This window comes from Stigmatopora argus, chromosome 16 (genome assembly GCF_051989625.1).
Source record: "Stigmatopora argus isolate UIUO_Sarg chromosome 16, RoL_Sarg_1.0, whole genome shotgun sequence".
Lineage (NCBI taxonomy): Eukaryota > Metazoa > Chordata > Actinopteri > Syngnathiformes > Syngnathidae > Stigmatopora > Stigmatopora argus.
The window spans coordinates 2,858,249-2,883,944 of record NC_135402.1 but is presented as its reverse complement, the minus strand read 5'-3'; the positions used below and the strand labels follow the sequence as shown (position 1 = coordinate 2,883,944).

The following is a 25,696-nucleotide window of genomic DNA, read 5'->3' as shown; positions in this document are numbered from 1 at the left end:
GGCTTACTATACTATGTCGTTTTAGGGGAAAAAAAGCCTTACTATACCATGTCGTTTTAAAGAAAAAAAAGCCTTTCTATGCTATGTCATTTTTTAATTTAAAAGCCTTCCTATACTATGTCATTTTTTGAATAAAAAAGCCTTACTATACTACGTCGTTTTTTAAGAAAAAGAGCCTTACTATAGTATGTCGTTTTTTGACTAAAAAAGCCTTACTATAGTATGTCATTTTTTAGGGAAAAAGCCTTACTATACTATGTCGTTTTTTTAAGGAAAAAGGCTTACTATACTATGTCGTTTTAGGGGAAAAAAAGCCTTTCTATGCTATTTCATTTTTTAATTTAAAAAAAGCCTTACTATACTATGTCATTTTTTGAATAAAAAAGCCTTACTATACTATGTCGTTTTTTAAGAAAAAGAGCCCCATGGTCTTTTTTTAAAATGGCTTAGTACTCAATATCATTTTTTAGATTTTTAAGTGCGCCCTATGTGTGAAAATACACTAAATTAAGTTTTAAAAAAAAACACCAAACTAGCGGACTCACCCCATCTCGCTCGTCCTTCTGAAGTCCGTGAGGAAAGTCGGTTTCCATGCTCTCGTCCTCGTCGTCGTCATCGTCCTCCGTCGACTGGGCGGCGCGGCGCGCATGGTGCCGGGCGCCGTCCATCAGCGCCAGCGCTTGGTCTTTGGCCGTCTCGCACACCGCCGCCAGCAGCTGGGGAAGCTGGGAGATCTCGCCACCTGCGCACATCACATTTTGCCGTCACCCCCGGCCGGGGAGCCCCCTCGCTGGCTGGCGGCTGGCTTTCCTACTTACTGTTCAGTCCTTGGATCTGCAGCGCGGAGATGAGCGCCGACAGGATTTTGGCTTTGGTCCTCTGGATGGCGTGCGGCTCGGCTTGCAGGACGCTCTCCAGCATCAGCGAGAGCGGCGACAGGATGTCCGGAGCGCTCGCCACCACACTAGGTGGGGTGGGGAGGAGGACCAACCATTAAAAATAACAAAAAAAAATCAATAAAAAGGAAACAAACGTACCACATTTTCGCAACTATAAGGAGCACATAAAAGTCTTACATTTTCTCCAAAATAGACAGGGCGCCTTATATATGGACCAATACTACAATTGTTATCACGATAAAATCAAATAAATCAGTCGATAGGGTACACCATCCTCTACAGCTCTCACAACTACGGCAAGCAGCCCCCCCGACTCTACTATTTTTCCCGTAGAAAAAGTACTATGCAGTGACTGCTGGGATATATAGTTCTTTTGTCAATACACCCAATGGATTGTGGCCTGGACATCGACATCAACACAGCTATACGAAGCATGAAAGACAGCGTTGGAATAGTTACGCTGGCTACTAGCTAGCTGCTATTTGCGAATGGATTGTGGCCGCCTGGACGAACGTATAAAACTCAGCATTTTCGATGACTCATTTGGATAATTGTTCAATTCGGACACAGAAAATTAGGACTTTGACTAAATAAAGTACAACCGAACTCAGTTTTGCGTTTCTTTTTAAAAAACGTGTTTTTAGCGTGTGGGTGTAGCGTGTATGTTTAAGCTGGTGTATGTTTTGCCATGCCTGGCTGCATCTATAAAAACGGTGCGTCCTTTGTGTGTTTGAAATACAGAAATAGCACTTGTTACTGACACTGCGGCTAAAAATACGATGCGCTGTATAGTCGTGAAAATACGGTAAACCGTGATTGAAAAAGTGTACAATTCATTTAAAAAAAACACCTTAAAAATATAATGACTAATGACATTTTAGCTTTCTAATGATTGGAACTCACTGTTTTTTTGACTGTTTGGATGTTATGGCTAAATTAAAGTGATTTTTCAATACATTTCAGCTAGACTGGTACCTTTTCCACTGCTTAAGCAGAACGAGGAGCAACGTGGCCGTGGTGGAGCCCAAACGGAGACACGCCGCGGAAGCCGGTCGGGTCAGCTGAAAGACAAAAGGGCACGCCGTTCGGTTTGGTCCGGTATGGTCCGTGGCGAGGAGCCCAAACTCACGGCGGCTTTGGTGGCGTCCAGGGCGTCCATGAAGAGCTTCAGTTTGGTCTGCTCGTCCGTCAGCTGCATCACGTCGGCCTGAAAAGCCAACCGAGGAAAAGTCAGCCACTCTGCGGCGTGGCCAAAGAATTTGGCGAGGACGCACGTGAGCGGTGGCCAGGACAAGCAGCATCCGCCAGGCCAGGACCAGCAAGTGGGTCTGCTGCGGGAAGAAGCCCGCCCCCTCGTCCTCCATGGTGGCCACGTGGCACGCCAGCGACTTGACGTACTGAGACCAGTACTCGTATCGCCGCGCGCCGCCGAACCTCCGCAGACAGTCGCGGAGAGACGACGGTTCCAGCGAGCCGCTGCCGTGGACGGCCAAAAAAGTTGACAAATTTACAAATTTGCGGATTTCTTGCAATAAATTTCTTCCATTATCGCAGCCACGTCTGGTCTACATTAACCGCGATATTCAAGCGATTACTGCATTCATGTTTGCCGTGCTTATTTTGCAACGACTCCATTTGCTTCCCTTACCCGTGCACGTAGAAGATTTCCAGTCCCACAATTTTCATGACAAAGGCGCACGTTTCCAGGACGCAAGGCTGCGGGAAAAAGAAAGCCACTTTTTTAGCGTTCACGTCTACCTTCGACCGTTCAAAATGGCTACCTCGGTGATGTCTGAAGGTAGTGCCAATGTTCCAAACAGTGGCGTGGTCAGGTTCTCCCAAAACTTTTCCCTGTTTAAGGAAAAAAAGATAAAGTACTATCCGGCGCTCAGGCATCCCTACCGCTAAGTTTGGCGTCTTTTTACTGCGTGCGCAAGACGGAGATGGCGCTGTCCCGTCGGTCCTGCCATAGCGCCAGCAGGAAGGCCGTGGCGGCTCGGTGGAGTAGCGGAGGGCACCAGTACTTGCCCTGCTGCTTGGAGTCGATCAGCTCCAGCACCCCGTGCAGGCAGCTCCACTCGCCCACCAGGAACTCCTGCGGAAAAGCGAAAAAAAATAGCGGTGGTCCCGCACCTATCGATGGCGAACCATCGTTCGTTTTGTGGAGAAATGAGAACCCGCTGACCTTGGAGCCCTCGTTGGCGTCTTTGGCCTCCAGGTTGAGGAAGAGTTCAATGAGGCCCGGCTGCGTCTCCACGGCGACCGCCAGGAACTCCAGAATCATCACTTTGATCCTCATGTCCTCCGTCTTGCTCTGGAGCCGCGTGAGGAAGGCATCGCGGATGGCGGGCGCGTCGCTGCCCAGGCAGGCGTACACCGACATGGGGGCCACCTGTTCAATCAAACGCGCCATCAGTGTTACATTTTCGGCTTCCAATTTACATAACATAAATGTGTGCTGATTGATGCCACCCTTTTTGGAAGAAAAAAAAAATGTTTCCTTACAATACTAAATGAGTACAAAGAATTGCCATGATAACTTGGTCAGATAATGCTTAAAAAACCGTTATACTACAATAGCATGTTAGCGTAGCTCAGCTTTTGCTAGGAGATGATACCACACAAGACTTGTCTTTCCACGTCAACAAATCTTAGCTATTTTCTTCCAGAATTCTTCATTTTCAGTGCAAAACCAGAGAAGGAAAATAATAATAATTTTAAAAAAGGATGAAAACTTACAGAGGCCAAGCGCTTGAGGAGCTGGATTGCGAGTCTGGGGAGCGCCGGGTCGTGCTTGTGGTAGATGTACTTGGCCAGCACGGCCACCAGGTTGGCGCCGTGGCCGCCGTGCTGCGTCAAGGCCCGCTCCAGAGGCGAGGCCGCGTCGGAGGGCCCCTTGAGGCGGATGGCGTTGTTGGTGACCGACAGCGCCAGCTTGATCATCTGGGTCAGGACCTGGCCCGGACCTTCCGAGCCGCAGCTGAGCAGAGAGAAGAAGACCCCAGTTGTTATTTTTGGGGGGGGATCGGAGCCACCCGTGGCCCTACCTGCTGGGCTGCGCAGACATGACCATGTCAATCTTGTCCACTCCCACTCCCATGATGTTGACCACCGCCTGCCCGGCTTCGGAGTTGGCCAGGCTATAGATGCAAAGTGACTGCAGAGTAGGATTGCTGAAAAGAAATAACAAACATTCAGAAATCTGACCCTTTTTCTACACTTCATATTGGTTTCCATTTAAAAAAGAAAAGTGGAAATTTGTATATACCATGTCGTTTTTTAAGAAAAAAAACCTTACTATACTATGTCATTTTTTAAAATAAAAATGCCTTACTATACATGGTCGTTTTTTAATAAAAATGCCTTACTATAATATGTCGGGCTTTTTTAAAAAAAAAAAAAAAGCCTTACTATATATACTATGTCGTTTTTTAAGAAAAAAAGCCTATCTATACCATGTCGTTTTTTTAAGAAAAAAGCCTTACTATACTATGTCGTTTTTAAGAAAAAAAAGCCTTACTATACTATGTCATTTTTTTAAATAAAAAGGCCTTACTATACTATGTCGTTTTTAAGAAAAAAAGCCTTACTATACTATGTCATTTTTTTTAATAAAAAGGCCTTACTATACTATGTCGTTTTGTGGAAAATTTGTTAGTATCTTTTTTTTATTAAATTAACAGCGCTAGACGGCCAATCTGCACCTGCTTTGATGCTCCTCACACTCAGGACTCAAATTGAGGATGGCGTGGATGAGCTCCAAAATAAGGCAGCCTGAAGAAAACACTGGGCTTTTAATCTTGCCAAACACAGACGGACGGACACCAAGGCGGGAGGCTCACCGATCCTTTCTCGGGCGCCGTAGGTGTTGTAGCGCCACTTGTGGTAGGTGGGCAGCATCTCCTTCAGCACCAGCAGCACGCAGGGGATCAGACCTTTGTTCTGAGTGCTGCCCAGTTGACCCTGATGGAATTTTTCAGACTTTGGCAGAGCTTGCGACCTCGGTATACTCCGTATATCATGCTAAAATGCAACATTTCTACTTCTGAACTGATTTCAGACTGTGGGATTTACAACACCACCACATACAAACAAAAACAACGCAAATAAAGACTATTTTGATGAATCCATTCGTTCTTTGTAAATATCAAATATTGAAGCATCAACACGCATTTTATTAAATGATATTTGTGCTACTTATAGCAAGGTAGCAGTAGCATTGCCCAATTGATGCCATCTCTCCCACAACAAAACAAATGCTTCACCTTGACCAAAGTGGTGACCAGCTTGAGGAAAGCCGTGGTCACCGCATATTCCCCTCTGGGCTGTTCGATCTGGACCAGCAGGTTGCCGTAGTTGCCCGCTTTCATGCCTTCCGCACTAGAAGGAAACGAGGAAAATACGTAGCACATTTTTACAGCAGATTTTTTTTTAATTTTGTCTACAATGTCTCCAAATTTCAACATATTTGTGGATTAGTTTGATCAATGCGGTGCTAACCTGAGACACTGGGCCAAGTTGTTTACTGGATTGGAGCTGTAAGGGAGGAAACCTGTGCGCTGTAAACCGGCCCACACCTGGGGAGGAAAAAAAAAAAGAGGTGATGAGAATACCGGGATGTTCGGCCACACAGAGCCACGTGCTAGCTAGCACCTTTCCGGGCATCCTGGCGGCCAACACCGAGAGACAGTTGACGCACGAGGCGATCACGTCCACTGGCGGGTTGATGACCGACGTTAACCTGAAAGACCGGGAAGATTTCAAGTTAGGATAGGTTACCAATTTAGAAGCAAAAAGTGCAACGTGGAAATCGAGTTTGGTGGGAACCATGGACGGCGCCCAGTAGCTTTCTTAAATGTATTATTTTTTTCTTCATAATATTTACTTGCTGTGGTGGGTCACCTAGAATGGTTTCATCAAGACTCTGTTAAGGTTTACCTCTGCAGCAGCATGTAGATGCGCGAGGTGAGCGGCAGCAGGCAGTCCGACAGCGTCCAATCCGTGCTGATGATCTTGTGCACTAGGTCCAGGAGGGGCTTGACACGCGCGCTTTGCGCCATGACGTCTTGTCGTGGTAGGAGGGGGAGGAGTCAAAAATTTAAGTAAGAGTAAAGTAAAAGTAGTCATCCCAAAAATTCACTAAAAGGGTATTCGGTTGAAAAAAATGACTTACCATATTTTCTCGCATATACGCGGTATTTGTAACTCAAAAAATGATGACTGAATCAAGGGTACGGCTTATATGCGCACAAGATTTGCTATACTCTCACCAGTAAATGTTGGCAAAAGTAACATTTACTATTGTTGGTTATTTTCTGTTTTGCAGTAAGAAAACAACCATTAATGGATGAATTCATTCCTTATGATATTGACCCTAATAATGTGCTCAGGATTTATAAAGTATACTTTTATATTTATACTCAGAAATACTACATGCGATAATTAAAAAAATCCCTTCAAGGTAACATTTGCACTCCCTATTAAAACCATGAATATGGAGGTGAACATTGTGAATCAGGGGGCGGCTTATACGCGAGAAATTGTAAAATTCAACGATTTTAAGCCAATTTTAGGGTGCGGCTTGTATGCAAGAACATACGGTAAAAAAATCATTTATTTTTAAAGCAACGCTATATTTCATGCCTCAGCCACATTGTGTATATTAACTGTTATCAAAATATAACGAATGACCATAAATGATTTTGAAACATTTTCAAGTTAAAAAGCGTACCTGCGGTGGAGACGACGTGCAGCAGCATCTCCACCTCGCATGTGAACAGCGTCCACGAGCTGTACGAGTAGTCCCAGCGAACCACGTAGCCCTGCTCGCCGCCGATCACCACCTGGCCCAGAATCCCTTGCGGCATCCACAGATTAGTCTGGCCTGTGCCTGCGAGGGGGAGAGCAAAGCTGATTGATTGGACCGTCTTGGAAGGACACAGAGAAAAAACCGCGAACCAACCTAGCGGGTAGAGAAGTTTGGGACTCTGTCTCCTCCACAAAGTTTCGTCCTCTTTGGCCAGGATGTCGTTCGGTTTGTGTTTGTAGGCTTGCGTGTAGAAGGACATCTTATCCAAAAAGTTGTACACCTGGAGCAACAAAATATTTTTTGGGGCTCTTTACTTGAAACTAGATGTCATCATTTTTTGCCAAATACATCGCATGGCAAAAAGAGTAGTTAGCATGACCGCCTCATGCAGCTAACACTTCTCTAAATCATAAGAACACTGAACTAGAAGTCTAAAGGTTGAACGAGTAGCCGTTTATAGTCCAGAAAATACGGTAATGCGACAATTTCCCACATTTTTAATGGTCCTAACGACTGAAAAATAAAAGGTTGCGAGCACGTTACCTTCTTGGCAGTGGACTTGTTGGACACCAGGGCGGTGAGGAGCTGCAAAAGCGGCGCCATCTTGTGAGGGAACATCCCGACGGCGCCGTCCAGGATCATTCCCAAACCCATGTCGGGTTTCTGTGACGGGATTACGGCAAAATTGTTAAAATGATGACTAGCTCCTTTTGAAAGCCGGGCCGGCGCGTACCATTTCCCAGAAGACGTCGGCCAAACTGGGCGCGGAGAGGACTTCGCAGGCGGCGTCAATTAGGTGAGGGCTCTGTGACCCTGTGCTGCCAGTCTGTATGTACAGTTAATACATTTTACAGCATGGGCAATGTCAAAAATCAATATCACACAGGACACGAAGAAGTCTAAATGGGAAGACCCGATGTATAAAGAGCTACCTGCAGGCTCTCCTCTTCGAACGATGTGATGACAAAAGACAGGAGGCCGTAGACGCACATCTTGGCCGTGCTGGCTGTGCACTACGGCCCACAAAGAAAGGAGAAAATAAAAAAACAAAACTCAAATCACATCCAAGGAAGGTTGACAAAAGACAGGACACCCGCACGGATGGTTTTACATTGTTTCCGGTGACCCCCAGGCCCTTCAGCATGGCGGCCAGATACTTGAAGACCTCCAGTTGCAAGGCGACGTTGCCGATCCTGCGGACCACGGGGTTGGATTCGTCCGGTCTGAGCGTGTGGCGCAACAGGACCCAAGCCAACAGAACCGGCCCGTGATGGGGGATGTCCCCAAAAGTCAAGAGAAGCTGGTCCATCTCCTGAGGTAAGAAGAGTAACAATTAGATTTTTTTTTAAGTTTCAACATCAATGTTTGTGCTTAGATGGCTCTTTCAATTAGAGCGGACTTGGAATGGTTTCTGTTTAGAGTCCTGTATTTCGATATAATGATTTGGGAGGAAACACTGCCCTCTTAGGGCAACAGTGAATATGTCAGAACTTTTGCCAGCTGCACAGTCCACATGAGTCTGGAAATGTTTGTTTATGGCTTCATACTTTGGTTTAGAGGTATATTGGGGAAAATGTAAACGATTGGTTAGCACCTTAGATGCCAATTTGATGACCTAATCAAACTAATTCATCGAAGACGAAAACGGAAACGCAATGAGAGCGAGCTGTGTTTTGCTAACGGGAGTCAAACCTTGACAATGTCGGGAACGCTGGAGAACTGATGCTGCTCCGTGCAGTCCTCCAGCGCACATTTGTGAAGGAAGTCCACGTCCATGCCTTCCACCAGGATGAGAGCGCTAAAGTAGCTGCCATTGCACCAAGAGAAGACATTCGAGTGAGCGTGGCGGTCCAACTAAAGCCAACGCCATCAACTAGGAACAAAAAAGTATCTTCTGACCCAATTCGATCCACCAGCACGTCCATGCTCCTGTCCACCAGGTGTCTGTTGGTCTGCCGCAGACCAAAGCCCTGCTCCTTGAACATCTTGGTGAAGGCCAGCAAGTCAGCCGGGGTCATCTCAAAGTAGGCGTAGTACAGGAAGACGATCTCTAGCAGCAGCGACTGTTCCCGCAGGCACTGCAAGTACCAGCGCGAGACCTGCCGCTCCGTCTGGTGACAAGCCGCAAAATAGTTTAAACGCCGTCTTTTCGTCGCTGTTCGTGACGGACGCGTGGTCGACGCTCACCATGAGATTCCCGTGCGTTTCCCACGTGGGCGCCTCAGCTTGGAAGAGGCTTTGGAACTGGTCCTGGTAGTTGCTCACCAGGTCCTTTTCCAGCTTGTTGACGCAGTTGGAATACTCGGCCTGACCGAAGAGAAGCAAAACTGAGACTCAAAACCGAAACACTTTTTAGACAAAAAGGCTTGGCTTCAAACCCTGTAGGGATGGCGGTCATCTTGGAAGTATGTCAGCAAGAGGAGCACGCAACGGAGAAGACACATCCGCTCCTCGTAGTAATAGTCCGCAACCTGTGGAAAGACCCGAGACTTGCGTGAACTGTGAACTTTGTTTTTTTTTGTACTGAAACCTGCTAGAAACATCATGTGCAGTCCCTATCTTGACCCCATCAGGCTTGGTCTTAAACACAATTATTTGCCGTTTCAGTTTTACCCCGACCTAAACCCGATGGAGCATCGGTTTGCCTACCTTGAGAAGCAACGCTTGACTTTGCCGCTCATCCTTGAGAACAATCTGTACACAGACAAAGAATAAAAATAAAATAAGCAAACACCCCTCCTGTCTTTATTTCACTTACAGCAATGGCTTACCTTTAAAGAATCCCGGGTTTCTCTGTAGTCCTCTTGCAGGTAGCACTGCAGAAGCTGCACGCTCTGCAGCTCGTCCAATCCCTGCCAAACGTCACGACAGGTTGGTCACATCCAATCAAGACTGAAAAGGTAAGGTTTTGAAAAGAAATAAATCTCACCAGGAGTTTACTGAGCCTCAGACCAAAATCTTTGAGAGGCTGGGCCACATCTTTCTTCTCTTTCACTTTGCTGGCCGAGGAAGCGCTAAACAGGTACAAACGACGTTACTTCCTCCGAGGAGGTTCTGAAAAATATTTGAAAACCCGGTGACGCCGTACCTGGGTGGTTTGTAGTAGCTCAGGCCTTGATTCAATCGGTCCCAATGCATTTCCAGCTCCGATTCGATCTGAGCCTTTAGAGAATATCATGGAAACTGAACAGTTATAACTACATCTATTCAAAATGTATTGTCAGCTTAACTCTTTCACCACGGTCCTAAAGTATTCATAAAGGGAAATAAATCTCTAAAACATCTAGTGATGGTACATGCTCAATCCATTTCAAAAACAACAATAATATATAAACAGATAGGACTGGCAAATCGCAGTCATTCGAAACAGGACGTCTATTGCCGTTAATGGGACTGAAACATGATGATTTACAGGCCACTTGGCCCTGCATACGTACGGGTTCTCTCAGCGCAGAACGTCCCAGTAGAATTATCCATAATTCTCGACAGCTCCTAAAAAATGAATGAGAGAAAGCACGTGATTATAAAGCCAGTCATAGCACTAAATATATATGGTTTTATTAAGGGAGAAATTGAATATAGTGTTAAAGAATCGATGTTAATGGGAGTCAAGCAGTCTTCTCAAGATTAGCACTAATGTTTTTTTTTAATTTTCATCATCTTCATAAACTCGTGGTTGCTAAACCATTCAAAACGATGTTAGTATTGTTGCTAAGCTAGTTAGCCTGGCGCTGAGAGACCAGAAAAATGACAGGGTGGAGGTAAACAAATCGTCAAAAGGCTGGTTGGTTAGCTAGTTGTCATTGTAAACGAATCTTTGTTTTTTGCAATTTATTAAAATAATGTAAATAAAACGGGAAGAGTTAGTTTAAGTTTGCAGATAATTGCATACCTGAAACTCAACGCCGATTCCGCCATCTTTGATGCTGTTCTTACGATTGGCTACCACATTATGACGTCAGATCCATCTTTAACTTACTCGTCGTAGTATTCGACGAGTTAGACTGCTTTGCCGCCACCCTGTGGACACAAAACAATCATACACTATAAGCACCTATTTTCTCGATGTACTTTGCTGCTTAGATTTATATTTTGATTAGATATGACAGAAAGAAAATGTAATTCACGTTGCAAATTTGGGGCTTTTGTCACGTCCATGTTGTCGTCATGCAGTGGACTAAAAGTGGGTTTTAATGTGTCTGCATCTGTGAACGTCAACGAAATAAATAAATTAAAAAATATATAAATACGTAAGCATGTTTAAACACATTCCCAGCTGTGGTTACACATTTACAAAGTTCAAATAATGAACAAATTAGGTAATAGAATCATCTATTAGCATGGCCAAAATGTTTTAGGGTTGCCAGATAGGTTCACGACGCAATTTTAATCAGTCATTTACACGAGCGAATTTCCTCTTCTCAGCCAATCATATAGCGTGAAAAGTGTGCCGCACAGCCCTTTCTCCGCCCTCCGAACAGTTTTTGTTTACCTTCGACCATTATTTTTAAATCTATTATATTCCCATACTTATTTCGATTAATGACCAAATCAGCAATTACCTTAAGTTATATTTTTAAAAAAAAAATAAGTGTTCCGTTGAGCAAAGGGTTTCTACCCATGTGACCCAGCTGTCAAAACATGGCGTCCTCCTACTGGCTGGGAGACGAACGATCTCTGACAAAGGGAAGAAAGCAAGACTTGAACGTCCACATGAGAAGGCAATAACGCGGTACGTATCATTTTGTCATATTTTAGCTTCATATGACGCGAAGAATTTCAGATAACGCAGCTTTTACCGTGTTCTGACAGTAGTTTTCGCTATGACAAAAAGCTGGTATTGTTTCATAATGACACATCCTGATAAATGACTCCTCCTCAGCCTCTGGGGGCAAAACTCCAACTCGCAACCTCACGAAAGGCGCAAAAGGTTACTGTGCAAAGAGTGAGAGAGTGAATGGGTGTGTGTGAAGGTTCAACCCATGATTTTTCGAGACAGCAAGGTCTTTTCATTTGTCTGATTCATATTCGAACTAGGGATGTCCACGATACGATCACGTGAATCGAAATCGGCCTGAATACATTATTTGCAATCGATCGGAATCAGGTAAAAAGCTTTTTTTTTTTTTTTAAAGATTAGGTTTTTAAATGGTTAAAAGAAATCTATCTTTGAAAACAGCAGTTAGGTTCTTACTCTTTTTTCCTTATTTTGTAAAATGTTGACTTCACGGTGTACAAAGACTTCCTTTATAGAGGAACTGCCTGGTTTATAGCAGTCGGTACACGGTCGATTGGTCGCCTGGAAGGTTATTGATGATTACCATTGAAATCGTTGCTCAAATTCCCTAAATACAAACTGTGAATTACTATTGAGTCATACTTAATGCCCTAGTAATTATTAGGCTAAAGAAAAGCTCAAAATTTCCTGGATTTGTAGTTTTTTGTTGGAGAAATTGTTAAGACCCTAACTGACGTCGCTTCTTAAAGGGACAACGCATGTACATACAAACTCTTCTACACTCACACGTCGGCTCAGTGAAACTGCTCATGGCCATTGTTGGCTTTTATTCATGCGTAGACCGTGTTGTCTTACCTTGTTTTGTCGTTGTCTTACCTTGTTTTGTCGTTGTCTTACCTTGTTTTGTCGCCGGTCTTTTGGTCGCCCGTTGTCGCGTCTTCTGTCGGAACTTTGTTCAACCGAACGTTTCCCTCAGAGCAAGAATTCCGGATGAAGAAGTGAGCGACGTCCCGCAGCGATGATTGAGCCGGTTGTAGTGGAGTCGGCCGCCGTGTCCGCCGTGGTCCTGTGCGTCCACGCGGCGCTTTGGAACCAGCACTCGTGGTGCGCGGTGGCGCTGCTGGTCCAGGCCTTCTACGTCCAGCGCAAGTGGGACCGCCTGCTCAGGTCGGACGGCGCCGTCTTTCAGTTCCGACCGGCCGCCAACAGCGGCGTGGTGCCGGCTTCCCTGGTCATGCCCCTGCTGGGTCTGGTCCTGAGGGCCCAGTGCGCCTCGGCGGGCCAGGTGCACCTGGAGCGCTTCTCCATGGTGCTGACGGTCAGCGGCATGGTCCTGGCGCTCTTCCTGTCTCTGATCGCGCTGGGCGTGACGCGGCCCGTGCCCGGCGACGCCTGTGCGGCGGCCGGGCTGTCGGCCGCCGCCGTGGCCTACGCGGCCAAGCAGACCCTGACCGTGTCGGAGGTGATCGAGGTCCTGGAGGTGCTCCTGATCTTCGTCTACCTCAGCCTCATCGTGCTCTACCTGCTGCCGCGCTGCTTCACGCCCGGCGAGGCGCTCCTGGTGGTGGGCGCCGTCAGCCTGGCGCTCAACCAGCTCATCAAGCGCTCGCTGAGCCGGACGGAGGCGGAGCCGGGCGACCCGCTCCACTACCTGCTGCCCGTGCTGGCGGTGGGCTCGCTCCTGCTGGGCGTGCTCTTCGCCCTGCTCTTCCGCTTCATGGAGTCGGAGACGTGGGCGTCCTCGCTCTTTTTCCACACCGTGTCGGCCGTGCTGGCCCTGGGCGTCCTGGCGCCGTGGCTCTCACTCTTCATCGGACGCCACCCCGTCACCTGGCTGTGGGACTTTGTCACCCTGGACCCCCGGCGCCCGGGGATGGTGGCGTACTGGGCCGTCCTGTGCGCGGTGGCCGCCGCCGTGGTCCTGCTGCAGAACCGCCGGCGCCGGGCGGGCTCCAAGAAGCAGCGGGCCTCCACGACGACGCGCAAGTACTTTCACGTCATCGCGGTGGCCACCTTCGTGCCGGGCCTCCTCTACGACCGGCGCCTGCTGCACGTGGCCTCGGCGGGCTGCCTGGCCGTCTTCCTCTTCCTGGAGTACGTGCGCTACTTCCGGATCCGTCCGCTGGGACCGGCGCTGCGCCGGCTCTTCACCCTGTTCCTGGACGAACGCGACTCGGGCCCGCTGATCCTCACCCACGTCTATCTCCTGCTGGGCATGGCGCTCCCCGTCTGGCTCTCGCCGGCGGCGTGCAAGCTGGGGGCCGGCGGCCTGGCGCCCTACGCCGGCGTGCTGGCGGTGGGCGTGGGCGACGCCGTGGCGGCCGTCTTCGGGAGCGCGCTGGGCGAGGTCCGCTGGCCCGGAACCGAGAAGACGGTGGAGGGCACGGCCACCTCGGTGCTGGCCCAGATCGCCGGCGTGGCCGTCCTGCTGATTTTCGACGGCGGGGTGGACCTCAACGGCGCATACTTGTGGATCGCGGCCTCCGTGACGCTGGTGGCCGTGCTGGAGGCGTACACGGCGCAGATCGACAACCTGCTGCTGCCACTCTACCTGCTCATCCTCTTCATGCTCTGAAAGAAGCTGCCACACCTTCGTTCGTCCTTCCCAGTTGAAATGGATTGGACGTCGGCCGTCAATTCCACTAAAAGACGGCAACTCGCAGTCTGTCGTCGTCAAACGCACGCAATGAGTTAACTAAAAGTGAAAAATAAAATCGGTTAGTGAGGGGCTCGTCGCCAGAGGGTATTTCTGGTTTTTATATAGTACATTGTTTTTATTTATAATTGTATTTATTCCTCAAAAGAATATTTAAAAATGCAATCATGAAGAATAATTGTGCAAAAATGCTTTCCACAAAAGCGATCACAATCGAATGTCTCCTCCTAGCCTAGTTATGCATTTTAAATTATGTCATATTGCCTGTGAAAGCAAAGTCATTTGTTGGAATTATTTATTATTGCGTATGCAATTGACACCTTCATTGAATTGAATGCATTTGTGTGAAATTACTTACAAATTGATGAAGAAACACCAATTAAAGTATGCTTAAAAATCACTGACGCTCGTCCACGTTCATTTGGGAGCATTTCCACGGCATCCGCGACCTTATTTGGTGTAAAGAGCCGGGAAAGGAAGTTCTTCGGTGGGCTGCAACCTTCAAAATAATTGGAAAAAAGGGGATGGGTCAACAAGGCTGATCTTACAAATACAGTGGTGCCTCGACATACGATCGTAATCCGTTCCGAGACTGAGATCATATGTCAAGCTTTTGAGGGGGAGGCTGTTCGGGGGGACTTTATCCACGGCACTCGTAAACGAACAAACAAATTTAAATGAACTTGGATAAATATATACAGACACACTCAAACATACGTTTAATGTAACTTTACACAAAACTGAATTCTAGTTTTGTCTTAATCTTTTGTTACCTTGGTTTTCCGGGTTAGCGGTTTGCCACGCCTCCACCCTCACGTTCGCTATCGATGGACTGTTTGCTGTTGTATTTCCTTCAAAATATTTCGAAAATGATGCACACAAAACGTCCTCACAATAGGATAACGCACGACCACTTGCCAACGAGAAATAGTCTTTAAAGAACGATCGCGGGGAGCTTCTTTCCTTAGAAAGAATAACAGAAAATGCAATAGCTGAGCTTCCCACGTATTGATTGTGGGTAATGAATTTTTATTCTGAGAAAGGGTGCCATTGCCTATGGGTGTTGTGTGCACGAGTATACTTCATTACCCAGAAATCCCTCTTTTTGCCCGCGCATGCGCGTTGTGCGTTTCCTGGTCGAAACCTGTCTGAATAAATCGTTCAGTCCTCGTAGATATAGTAGTTATACACGAAAGAGATGAGGCAAAAAAAGACAGTGCGCTACAATGATAAACAGCCTCATGTCATGGTCACCTGGCTTGGTCACATCTCGAAATTTTAATCGTATCGCGAGCGAATTATTCGATCGAAATTTTCGTCGGAACACGAGCATGTTGTATGACGAGCATATTGTATCACAAGGTACCACTGTAGAGGATTTAAATCACAAAATATTTGCCAAAAATCGAGTCAATATATGGTGAAATGCAGAAGTGAACTGACCAGTTGTCGGCACTCCAGCACGTGTCCTGGGCCTCCATGAGATGGAACGTGTACACGTGGCGCGAATCCGACGACATGTTCTCGGCGCTGCGATGCACCACTTGGCCATCGATCAGCACCACGCCCCCTAAAAAATAACGTAACATGTTTCACGTTTTTAAAATGTTTATTTTTCAAATAAAATGAAATCTAAACTTAAATTTGAACCTTCAGTATTATATATATTTTCATATTATTTTATTGTATTTTATATCATATTTAAGAAATAAAAAACTAAAATAATAATCAGTGCATGAAAGGGTGAAGCTAAAAATTGCACATGAAAACTTAAATCATTTACACCACCAACGTGGCGGCCCGGGGGCCAAATCTGGCCCGCCGCATCATTTTGTGCGGCCCGAGTAAGTAAATCAAGAGTACCAACTTTCTGTTTTAGGATCAAATTTAAATGAAGATTATAGATGTATATTATATTTCCTGATTTTCCACTTTTTAAATCAATAATTGCAATTTTTTATCCATTTTTTCTTTTGGTGTTTTTAGGTCAAAAAGCATTTTGTAAAATCTAAAAATATTTTCGGTTTTCCACTTTAATATTGAATATCATTTAAAAAAGTGTTTCCATTTGAAATGAAAAACAAATGATTATTAGATGTTTTCCCTTACTAAGAAAAAAAAGTTCAAATCTATAAAAAAAACTGAATATGTGGGGCTTTTGATCTAGTTCTTATAATCCAATTTAAAAAAATCTAAATACACACATTACGGCCAATGCCATTTCATGTGGGCCGGACCATTTTAGATCTAATATCTCGATTTTTTTTTAATTTTCTAAATTGGATTAAAATAACTGGATCAAAAGCCCTAAATAGTCAATTTTTATAGATCTAAAACAATGTTTATTTGAGCTTTTTTTTCTTAGTCCTGGAAAATGTCTTTTAATCCTGTTTTTTTATTTCAAATGGAAACCAAATATTTTTTGAAAGTGGAAAACGGAAAATATTTGTATATATTTATTTTTTAGATGCGGCGGGCCAGATTTGGCCCCCGGGCCGGGCCAACGTGGGTGGGGAGGGAGGGAGCTTTTTGCTCAAATCATCCAGCACTGACCGAGCTAACAAAATTGAACCAGCGGGGGTTGGGCTGAAACGAGAAGCACCTGACAGCAATCCACTGATTGCACTTGTAGGACACTAGTATTGCAGAAAGTTTCCTCTTTAGAAGTTGAAACCAAAGCACTCACTTTTGCCCTTTTTTTAGTCTGTCCAGCCCTGTTAAATAAATGCCTAGTCTTATGGGATGCTATGTCTTCCTTCATATGTCCAATGCTTCAATTTCTTTGAGAAACTCACTCACTCGCTCATCAATGATCAAAAGTTTGCACTTTGATGGCCCACGTTTGAAATAGGTCACTGTGTCAAAGTGCCGGCCCGGGGGCCAAATCTGGCCCGCCGCCTCGTTTTGTGCGGCCCAAGAAAGTCAATCACGAGTGCCGACTTTCTGTTTTAGGATCAAATTCAAATGAAGAGTATAGATGTATATAAAATTTCTTGATTTTCCCCCTTTTAAATCAATAATTGTAATTTTTAATCCATTTTTCTGTGTTTTTAGTTCAAAAATCATTTTGTAAAATCTAAAAATATATTTTAAAAAAGCTAAAATAAACATTGTTTTAGATCTATAAAAAACGGAATATTCAGGGCTTTTAATCCAGTTCTTTTAATCCATTTATAAAAATAAATAAATTTAAATATTATGTCCAAAATGGTCCGGCCCACGTGAAATTGAGTTGAAATTAAAGCGGCCCACAAACCAACCCAAGTCTGACACCCTTGATTTACACAATGGTATTTCTGCTTCTACTTTCAATTCAATGGGTTGTCGAGGGTTAAACGGAACGGACATCTATCACCGTCAATGACGTCCGATGAGTTGCTATACATTTGCTCCCCGCTGACCTTTTTTCACTTCGACCGGCACAAACTCATCTCGGTCGTAGTCCCGCTCCGTCCCGACGAAGTCCGTCATCTGGACGCTGCCCGGCGGCGTCCTCACCATCCTCCGGGTCAAGCCGCCTGTGGCGAGGAGGCGGAGTTTCAGACTGGGTAGGCGCGGCTAACGCCAACACCTGCTTACCGTTCTGCGAGCCTGGGATGAACCAAAGGCAGCCGTTGTTGACGGTGGCGTTTTCGAGGGCCACCCAAAGGCCCATCACCCTCCCCAGAGGCTCGGTGTACAAGAAGGTGGCGTCCTGGTGGGGCGTCACTAGGGGGCGCACCATACGTCAAACCATAGCCACTGGCTTAAAATGTCAAAACAGGGCAATTGCACGTCTTCTGACCTTCTCCACCAATGCCGGGTTGCTGTCGGAGGCAAAAAAATATATTAAAATGGTGCACAAATATATAAATATCAATATAGTCTTTCATAATTAGAAATATTTTGAACCCTTACAGTGCACTCATTTAACTTGCTGGCTGTAAGAGGTCCAAACTATCTTGACAGGGACGAATAAACTAATCAAAATGGATTGGATGGATTTGAGTCCTTCTTCCTGGTTTAAATTAATTGGATGTCTATCATTGTAATATGAAGTTTAGAGTGCTACTTGGGGGCTGTAAACAGTGTATTTCTGTTATATTTTTTAATTTAAATGAATTAAAACATGTATTATTAAAAAATAATGTTTTTTCTAGGTTCAATAATTATGGCCAGAAATTATTCAACAGTGATACATAGCTGGTGATACATAAAAATCACCTTGAAGATGTACATGCTCTGCAGAACCACCGGGTGAACCAGTCCCAGCTTTTTGGCCATTCCCTGAAAGGAGGTAAAAAAAAAGGACAGAATTGAGTCCAGTAGGAAAACAAACAAAGTTCCACTCTCCCTCATTTCACTCACCTGAACTTTGTCTGAATGTGTAACGTTTTTGTACAAAGGTTCGTAGGCGTGCAACGCGTGTCCCACTTTGTTGAGAGATTGATGCCTGGGTACGGAAAATTCTCCTGGGAGTACAGAGGAATTTTTTAAGTTACCTTGGCAGGCAGCCACCGGATAGTAAGAAGGCCAATATACTGACCTTGATCGTCAAAAACGCCCTTTTCGAAGAAAAAACGAATCTTATCGCCGCTGTTGATGAAATAGTCGGCGTTTCCCTACAAAAGGGGGACATCTTATTGGACTGTTGATGACTAAACACAACGGCCAATACATGAAACTAAGAATGCTAAAAATAAATAAAAATCCATAGTATGTGTGAAAGCAAATTGTGTTTGTTTCACTTTAGGATACAAATGATTAAGAGGTGAAGCAAGAAATGAACACTACCAATACAGACTATTATTGGGACCTTTTCAGGTCTTTGTTTTTACAAATTCTGCCTAGCAACAAGTGAAAATTACCAGCAGGATACTGTACCTGCATCTGGAAAATGGGCGGCATGAAAAAGAAATGGTCAAATTGTCAAAGTTGTCTACTGGGATATCATAGGAAAACGTTGGATTAGTGCCTTTTGGGATTTTTTTTAATCGGGGGTCAAAAAGTGGCATGCAATCTATTTGGATGTCTATCATTCTCAATGTTAACGGGCGAGTTGAAGTAGTAGAAATAAGTCTAAACGTATCTTGTGCTGCTGACCTGCGTTTCCAGCTGCTCGTTTTGGTACGTGGTGAAGGTGGTGCGGCAGTGGGCCGGTACGTCCATCTGATCCACAATCTCCGACATCCGTTGACGCAGCTCGTCGCACTCCCTGGAGGTCAAGAGGTCGTCCACCACCACGTAACCGTCCTTCATGTACTGTACAAGAGTCATGGGTCATTTTTCACATTTCAGAGCCAGCGTAGCAAAATGAGTCAAAAGTTTCGCACATCAGAAAAAAGTACAATATGATATTTATATAAATAAATCATTAGAGGAGCAGGAGATCAAGGCACATGTATATTTTGACCTATCTTGTGCATGAAATAATTCAAAATATTGGAAAATTATTTTAGTACATCTTTACTGATCACATCCTATGCTTGTTTTTTTAATGAATTGAAATAATTATTAATATAGCAATTTGCGACATGTATTTGTTTACACCAGCATGATTCCTGCTAATAATTTTAGTATTATTTTTTCCCAGTTTTGCTGTGCCTATTATGTTAATGGATTAAAATATATATGTTTTCACTGATTTTATTTTGACTCCTGCAAATCATCATAAAACTAACATATTCATGTTGCTTTATGTGCCCATATTTGATTGCTGCCGATTATTTATTTAGTGAATGAACACACACACAAACCCGAAATCAGCAAAACAGTGGACAACATAATCCCCATTACATAATCCCATTTAGGAGGGAACACAACCAACAACGCTCCCTTAAATGTTAGAAAGAAGGCTGCAGTGCTTACCTTTTGCACATGTTGGTCGCTTAAAAAGTCCATTTTGTCTTCAGCATTCGAAAAAAAGTGGCTACTACTCAGTTGAGGAGAGGGAGAGAGGGAGGGAGGAGTTAACGATTAGCTGCTTGGAGTAACAAACCAATTCATCTTGGGGCCCTCTGGTGGCCATTTGTTGCCAATACGCAGAACAGTCCTAAAAAGAGCATTAGTATCAAAGTTCTGATGGTTTTGAAATGGCAAAAAAATATGATGGTCAGTTAATATAAATTTAAAAACAAAATAAAATAAAAAAATAATCAACAAACTAAAGTAAAAAATGGGCAGTTTCAAGCATGCTTTTTTTATATAGAATAAAAAAAGTGCTGTATACACACACAGGGTGCGTCAAGGACATGTTCAACTCAAACATGGAAAATATGTAATAATAAAAACAAAATTCAGGCGATGGTGAGAGTCCATTCCATGCGTGCGAAAACATTAACCATTAGCAAACTTGTAAAGTTTTGATGAGAAAAATGTCAAGCTGAGGCCATTACCTTCAAGCTTTGAAGTGCATTGGAACACATTTACCCGTAAAGGTACATCTGTGACTACCAGAAAAAAAGCCACACAGCCTCTACTTACCTCTAAAAACTGACGGGGAGAAAAAAAAATACCCGTCACGCTCGCTCTCGGACGATGCCCATCAGCTGATCCTTGATCATGGACGGCAACGTGTTGAAGAGCTTGTCCTCCACCACCAGGCCGCTCCGTTGCAGCCGCCGGCACTCGCCCAGCTCGGGCGGTAGGACCACCAAGTCGTTGCCGCGTAGCTCCAGCAGGGTCAGGTCCTCCAGGTTTCCGACGCACGACGGGAGTGTCTCTAGGCAATTGTTGGTGAGCTGAAGCACCCGAAGCTTCTTGCAGGTGAACAGCTCTGCCGGCAGCCTCTCGATCTGAAGAGAGGGAGTGATAGCGCTTAAAAGTCAACCAAGAGCAGAGCATATTTGGGACACAAATCCATTCAAAAAGGCGACCGAAAACGCTAAATCATGAAATAAGATCCTAATTAGTCTTTCTTTTAGTTTCTCAAGTCCTCCCCACACAAAAAAACAGAAGACGTCGCACCCCGAATGAGCTGAGGAAAAAAAGTTTTAAAACAGTAGCTAGCTAGCTAGCTAGCAAGCTAGAAACACTAGAAAGCTAACAATTCAGGGGTGTCAGACTCGGGTTGGTTCGCGGGCCGCTTTAACGTTAACTTGATTTAACGTGGGCCGGACCATTTTAGATATAATATTTAGATTTTTTTTAAATAAATGGATTTAAAAAACTGGATCAAAATCCCTGAATATTCCGTTTTTTTAATAGATATAAAACAATGTTTATTTTAGCTTTTTTAAAATATATTTTTAGATTTTACAAAATGATTTTTGAACTAAAAGCACAGACAAAATGGATTAAAAAAATACAATTATTGATTTAAAAGGGGGGAAATCAGGAAATTGTATATACATCTATACTCATCATTTTAATTTGATCCTAAAACAGAAAGTAGGCACTCATGATTTACTTTCCCGGGCCACACAAAATGATGCGGCGGGCCAGATTTGGCCCCCGGGCCGCCACTTTGACACCTGTGCTTTAGAGTTTGAAACCAAAGAACCCCCACACTCACTGTGGCCCTTATTTTAGGAGGAGGGTGGGGGCAGCTTTTGGTTTTGCTCAAGCCATCCAGCACCGACCGAGCTGACAAAATTGAACGAGCGGGGGTTGGGCTGCAAGAAGCACCTGACAGCAATCCACTGATTGCACTTGTAGGACACTAGTATTGCAGAAAGTTTCCTCTTTAGAGGTTGAAACCAAAGCACTCACTTTTGCCCCTTTTTTTTAGTCTGTCCAGCCCTGTTAAATAAATGCCTAGTCTTATGGGATGCTATGTCTTCCTTCATATGTCCAATGCTTCTATTTCTTCGAGGAACTCACTCACTTACTCACTCGCTCATTAGTGGTCAAAAGTTTGCACTTTGATGGCCCACGTTTGAAATAGGTCACCGGTGTCAAAGTGCCGGTCCGCCACTTTGACACCTATGGCTAACATGATCCTCAATTCTTTACCCCAGTAGAAGTACAGACCCCGGCTCCTTACCCTGTTGTCGGCCACGGCAAAGTGCTGCAGTTTCTGTAGCGAGCCCACGCCGGCCGGGATGCCCGTCAAGTTGTTGTGGCTCAAGTCCAAGAGGCGCAACTTGTGACAGAGGAAGAGCTGACTGGGCAGCTTCTCGATCTTGTTCTTGTTGAGATAGAGCTTGTCCAGGTTGGCCAGAAAGCCGATCTGGATGGGGATGTAAGCGATCTGGTTGTACCAGAGCTTCAGGCACACCAGCTGGCGCAGGAGCTCCAGGCCCACGATCTCCTCGTCGGTCTTCAGGTTGTTATCCTTCAGGTTGATCTGCTGCAGGTTGTGCAGGCTGAAGATGCAGTGGGGGATGCGCTCCAGGTCGCAGTGCACCAGCTCCAGTTCGCTCAGGTTGACCATCTTGTTCATGTTGTTGAGCACCAAAAGCTTGGTCCCCTCGTTGTTGATGGAGAGCTTCTGCAGGTGCACGCTCAGGTCGGTGACCACCTGAGGCAGTTTGTGTAGGTTGTTCTTCAGGCGCAGCACCTTCAGCTTCTTCAGCTCGCGCAGCCGGTCGGGGACGATGTAGCAGTGGCTGGTCAGGTGCAGCTCGTTGAGGTTCTTCAGGCCGTAGATCCACAGGGGGATCTCCTTGATGTCGGTGAACTTGACGTGCAGGCACTTGATCTTCTCCTGGAGGAAGGTCAGGGCGGCCGACTCGATCTTGGCCGGCGTGTGGTAGAGCCGGAGCTCGCGCAGGTTGGAGAGCTTGGCCACGGTGGGCGGGATGGTGACGTTGGGGATGAACTCCATCTTCAGGGCCTCCAGTTCCTGCAGGTTGAAGACGGTGTCGGGGATGCCGCTCAGCATGCACAGGTGGAGCTCCACCTTCTTCTGGGAGTTCTGCGACACGTGCTGCCGCAGCTTCTCCGCCGTCCACTCGTTGTTGAGGTTGAGCTGCCGCAGCTTGTTCTCGCTCACCTCCGACAGGAAGACGGCCAGGCGCTTGGAGTAGAGCGGGTCGTACTGGTCCAGCATGTGCAGCATGAAGGCAAAGTCGTTCCTCAGGTCGGGGATGTCGCTGTAGCGCCCCTCCTCGCGCACCGCCTCGAAGGAGTAGAGCTTGAGGGTGCGCCGCAGCATCCAGCACAGCGTGTACATGGCGATCAGGCCGTACATCAGCACCAGGCTGATGTAGAAGGAGGTCAGGATCTTCAGGAACATGGCCAGCGGGTGGGCGCAGTAGAAGGTGCCGAAGCCCGTCAGGCTCTCCGTCTCCACCTCGCACACCACGCCGAAGCGGATAAAGCCCACGTAGTAGCTGGCGTAGCTGATGATCAGCAGGAACATCACCACTTTGATCAGGGTCTGCAACATGTACAGGCCGTGGATGGAGTCGCTTTCCTCCACGTGGATGCGGAACTTCTTCACCTTCTCAAACAGAGCCTTGGCCTGCTCCCCTTCCTTTTTGTCCAGGACCCCCGCGTCCGTCCGGACCGAGATCCCTTGCTCCACGTTGCTCTTGATTCTCTGGACCGGGGGCAGGCTGGCCTCCACGTCCACGGCGGCCATGGGCGGCTTCTTGTCGTTGGTCTCGCCGTTGTTGTTGTTCTTCCGTTCGGACTTGGGGACCGGCTCCTCCGCCACCGTCTCGGACAGGGCCCGGGTGGTCCACGGCGAGTCGAAGCACTTTCGCAGGATGGAGACAAAGTGCTCCAGTTTGGAGCTGGTGCGTGGGAACTTGAACCAGAAGTTGCTGCAGGCCAGGAAGATGAGTGTGTTGAGCAGCACCACGTAAGGGAAGTACTTGGCGAACCAGTGCAGCTCGCTCTCGTAGCACACGGCGTCTATGTAGCTGTACTGGTGGCGGTCCAGCTCGTTGCGGATGCCCTGGCGCTCACCCTGGCGCGGAGTGCCGCCGCCACCGCCGCCGGACGTGGCCTGGCACGAGTCGTTGGCCGCCCACTTGCACGGCAGGCAGATCATCTTGTCCTGCGTGATCTGCAGCGTACCGCCGAACACGGCGATCATCAGCATCACCGCCGCGATGTAGTCGTTGAAGACGTCCCACCAAGGCTTGAGGATACGGTATGTTTGCTGGGCTCCGGCTAAGTACGGGAACTCCAAGATGGGAATCATCGCGGCTTACCTGCGCGGGGCGTAGACGGTTACCTGGTTAGCCTCGGAAGAAGAGCCTTTTGGTGCTTTATGCTAGCTTCAATTTTTTTCCCGTAAACAATGCCTATCAATTCATTGTGGGAGGCGGCTCGCCCATCATAAAAGAAATTGAGCACCCTCGTTCGCATCGTTTGACGCTCTTGTGATGCGGCCACTTAGAGCGCCTCGTTATCAGCCGTGAGTGGCCGCATGACACGAAAGCGGGTGGCTCTGATACTACCACTGGAGGTCTAAAACTGCTAGCATCACGCCACAAATAGGCGGCAGTCATATTTCTGTCCGTCATTGGAGTCAAACTGCACTTCCTCATTTTTTCGCTCACTCCACAGACAAAAACACCTTTTATTATTATTATTCATTCCTCATCTGAATTTTCTTTTATCCAGCTCAAACTGGTTCTTTTCAAGCAGGTGATGTCACCATTTCAAGCAATTCCTTAAAAGTAAAATCTACTTTTTTAACTCAATTTCTGAATATATCTATACAGTAATGGGTGACTTTTACTTATCATAATTTCTGAATATACATATACAGTAATGGGTGAAGTTTACATGTTATTAAAGCATAGTCTGCTTTTTATCACAATCTCAATCACATCTTGGTTACAGTCATCTTACTAGGCAGTAGTTAAAATAAATATATTGTATGAGGTTACTCTCTAATCTGTCAGTTGTCCAATGACCCGAAAGAACGTACCTCGAATAAATGTGGAAACTGTCGCTGCTTGCTTTCGAAGGAAAAAAACTCACCTGTTTCTCTCTATTTCACACGCCATGGAAACATTTCGAAGTCGCTATGGCGACGCCGGGTCGATAGGCGGCGATACTGACGGATAGCAGCTCCGGAAGCCTCCGCTCCGTAAATGGCGCTGATTGATCCGCCGACGAGCGCCTAGAACAAATATACATTTCATAGTAGCTCCCATTTTTCACAAGTAAAAGTATAATCTTGTGAATGTGAAGCTCGATAATAGCCAGGCTTTACTTTTACACCCTTTTTTAGCGGAAGTGTACTAAATTGACACTGTGACGTCACGGCGACGTCGTGGCACAACAGCGTTGTAAAACACGAGTTTTAGTTTTAGAGTTAGTCACTCCTTTGTTAATTTTAATTTGTTCTCCTTTATGTTAATATTAATTTGTTAATCTTGGGTGTGCCCCTTTCAAGGTTGTATTTCAAATAAAAGCTGAGGCTAGCTGAAGGTTAATTAGCCAGTGTATCTTTTGTTGTTGCCTATTTGGACACACCTGTTATTTTCTCATTTGAGGACAAGCCGGGAGTATTGCGACACGTTCTATAAATTGAACCATACGAAAATATAAACTCTTAATGAGGATACTTACACATTTAAATGGAGTTCTCATGACAATTAAAAAAAAGTCGACGTCGTTCATGTTCCGGAAAAATCTCGATTCCCGCTGTTTTTCCGGTAGTAACTACCTGGCCAATGGGATTTACGAACGTCACCACAGCAACCAATCAC

The 25,696-nt window shown here is 45.9% G+C and overlaps 4 protein-coding genes across 8 annotated transcripts in view; 1 reads left to right on the top strand and 3 right to left on the bottom strand.

Annotated features, from left to right (window-relative positions):
- The window catches only part of nup188 (nucleoporin 188), a 35,182-nt gene extending 20,948 nt beyond the window's left edge, over nt 1-14,234 (bottom strand). The window contains exons 1-35 of one of the 3 annotated variants that reach the window (XM_077623201.1): nt 12,344-14,234; nt 10,836-10,913; nt 10,601-10,728; nt 10,146-10,200; nt 9,797-9,870; nt 9,638-9,722; nt 9,480-9,560; nt 9,358-9,402; nt 9,087-9,179; nt 8,896-9,015; nt 8,608-8,819; nt 8,401-8,515; nt 7,820-8,020; nt 7,641-7,721; nt 7,442-7,534; nt 7,252-7,371; nt 6,862-6,988; nt 6,631-6,789; nt 5,838-5,964; nt 5,553-5,640; nt 5,400-5,476; nt 5,165-5,279; nt 4,742-4,862; nt 4,604-4,673; nt 3,947-4,072; nt 3,639-3,879; nt 3,085-3,291; nt 2,825-2,994; nt 2,681-2,750; nt 2,548-2,615; nt 2,174-2,375; nt 2,029-2,106; nt 1,875-1,960; nt 819-964; nt 546-742 (exon numbers count right to left, since the gene is read on the bottom strand). In XM_077623201.1, coding sequence (XP_077479327.1) covers nt 546-742; nt 819-964; nt 1,875-1,960; nt 2,029-2,106; nt 2,174-2,375; nt 2,548-2,615; nt 2,681-2,750; nt 2,825-2,994; nt 3,085-3,291; nt 3,639-3,879; nt 3,947-4,072; nt 4,604-4,673; nt 4,742-4,862; nt 5,165-5,279; nt 5,400-5,476; nt 5,553-5,640; nt 5,838-5,964; nt 6,631-6,789; nt 6,862-6,988; nt 7,252-7,371; nt 7,442-7,534; nt 7,641-7,721; nt 7,820-8,020; nt 8,401-8,515; nt 8,608-8,819; nt 8,896-9,015; nt 9,087-9,179; nt 9,358-9,402; nt 9,480-9,560; nt 9,638-9,722; nt 9,797-9,870; nt 10,146-10,200; nt 10,601-10,626 — 3,876 coding nt within the window. In that variant the 5' untranslated portion in view covers nt 10,627-10,728; nt 10,836-10,913; nt 12,344-14,234. Of the gene's footprint in view, nt 1-545; nt 743-818; nt 965-1,874; nt 1,961-2,028; nt 2,107-2,173; nt 2,376-2,547; nt 2,616-2,680; nt 2,751-2,824; nt 2,995-3,084; nt 3,292-3,638; nt 3,880-3,946; nt 4,073-4,603; nt 4,674-4,741; nt 4,863-5,164; nt 5,280-5,399; nt 5,477-5,552; nt 5,641-5,837; nt 5,965-6,630; nt 6,790-6,861; nt 6,989-7,251; nt 7,372-7,441; nt 7,535-7,640; nt 7,722-7,819; nt 8,021-8,400; nt 8,516-8,607; nt 8,820-8,895; nt 9,016-9,086; nt 9,180-9,357; nt 9,403-9,479; nt 9,561-9,637; nt 9,723-9,796; nt 9,871-10,145; nt 10,201-10,600; nt 10,729-10,835 lie in introns of all 3 variants that reach the window. The other 2 variants (XM_077623203.1, XM_077623202.1) reach the window with 2 other exon arrangements.
- On the top strand, nt 11,280-14,502 carry dolk (dolichol kinase). 2 transcript variants are annotated; one of them, XM_077623207.1, is made up of 2 exons: nt 11,280-11,440; nt 12,423-14,502. In XM_077623207.1, exon 2 carries the CDS (start codon nt 12,465-12,467, stop codon nt 14,019-14,021), a length of 1,557 nt encoding a protein of 518 aa, XP_077479333.1. In that variant the 5' UTR covers nt 11,280-11,440; nt 12,423-12,464; the 3' UTR covers nt 14,022-14,502. The 2 variants fall into 2 exon arrangements, with proteins under 2 accessions (XP_077479333.1, XP_077479334.1); XM_077623208.1 differs by lacking the exon at nt 11,280-11,440 and adding an exon at nt 11,457-11,815.
- Nucleotides 14,381-20,097, bottom strand: phyhd1 (phytanoyl-CoA dioxygenase domain containing 1). The gene is made up of 10 exons (XM_077623209.1): nt 19,950-20,097; nt 19,185-19,343; nt 18,628-18,703; nt 18,450-18,553; nt 18,306-18,368; nt 17,887-17,908; nt 17,682-17,810; nt 17,504-17,620; nt 15,546-15,672; nt 14,381-14,601 (listed from the first exon to the last, which is right to left on the bottom strand). The coding sequence occupies exons 1-10, from the start codon at nt 19,980-19,982 to the stop codon at nt 14,553-14,555; spliced, it is 879 nt and encodes a 292-aa protein (XP_077479335.1). The 5' UTR covers nt 19,983-20,097; the 3' UTR covers nt 14,381-14,552.
- On the bottom strand, nt 19,983-25,696 carry LOC144091134 (volume-regulated anion channel subunit LRRC8A-like). 2 transcript variants are annotated; one of them, XM_077623205.1, is made up of 5 exons: nt 25,557-25,696; nt 24,963-25,104; nt 22,066-24,184; nt 20,565-20,875; nt 19,983-20,133 (listed from the first exon to the last, which is right to left on the bottom strand). In XM_077623205.1, the coding sequence occupies exons 3-4, from the start codon at nt 24,172-24,174 to the stop codon at nt 20,600-20,602; spliced, it is 2,385 nt and encodes a 794-aa protein (XP_077479331.1). In that variant the 5' UTR covers nt 24,175-24,184; nt 24,963-25,104; nt 25,557-25,696; the 3' UTR covers nt 19,983-20,133; nt 20,565-20,599. The 2 variants fall into 2 exon arrangements, with proteins under 2 accessions (XP_077479331.1, XP_077479330.1); XM_077623204.1 differs by lacking the exons at nt 19,983-20,133; nt 25,557-25,696 and having other exon boundaries at nt 20,587-20,875; nt 24,910-24,969.

Bases quoted from the DNA above. Each gene is read 5' to 3' on its own strand.
- LOC144091134 (XM_077623205.1), bottom strand. From the start codon at position 24,174: ATGATTCCCATCTTGGAGTTCCCGTACTTAGCCGGAGCCCAGCAAACA. The intron at 20,876-22,065 runs GTAAGGAGCCGG...CCCTCTCTTCAG, and splicing joins TTGCCGTGGCCGACAACAGG to ATCGAGAGGCTGCCGGCAGA.
- dolk (XM_077623207.1), top strand. From the start codon at position 12,465: ATGATTGAGCCGGTTGTAGTGGAGTCGGCCGCCGTGTCCGCCGTGGTC.
- phyhd1 (XM_077623209.1), bottom strand. From the start codon at position 19,982: ATGGACTTTTTAAGCGACCAACATGTGCAAAAG. The intron at 18,369-18,449 runs GTGAGTGAAATG...ACCTCCTTTCAG, and splicing joins CACATTCAGACAAAGTTCAG to GGAATGGCCAAAAAGCTGGG. The intron at 17,909-18,305 runs GTGATTTTTATG...TGCCTCCGACAG, and splicing joins AGAGCATGTACATCTTCAAG to CAACCCGGCATTGGTGGAGA.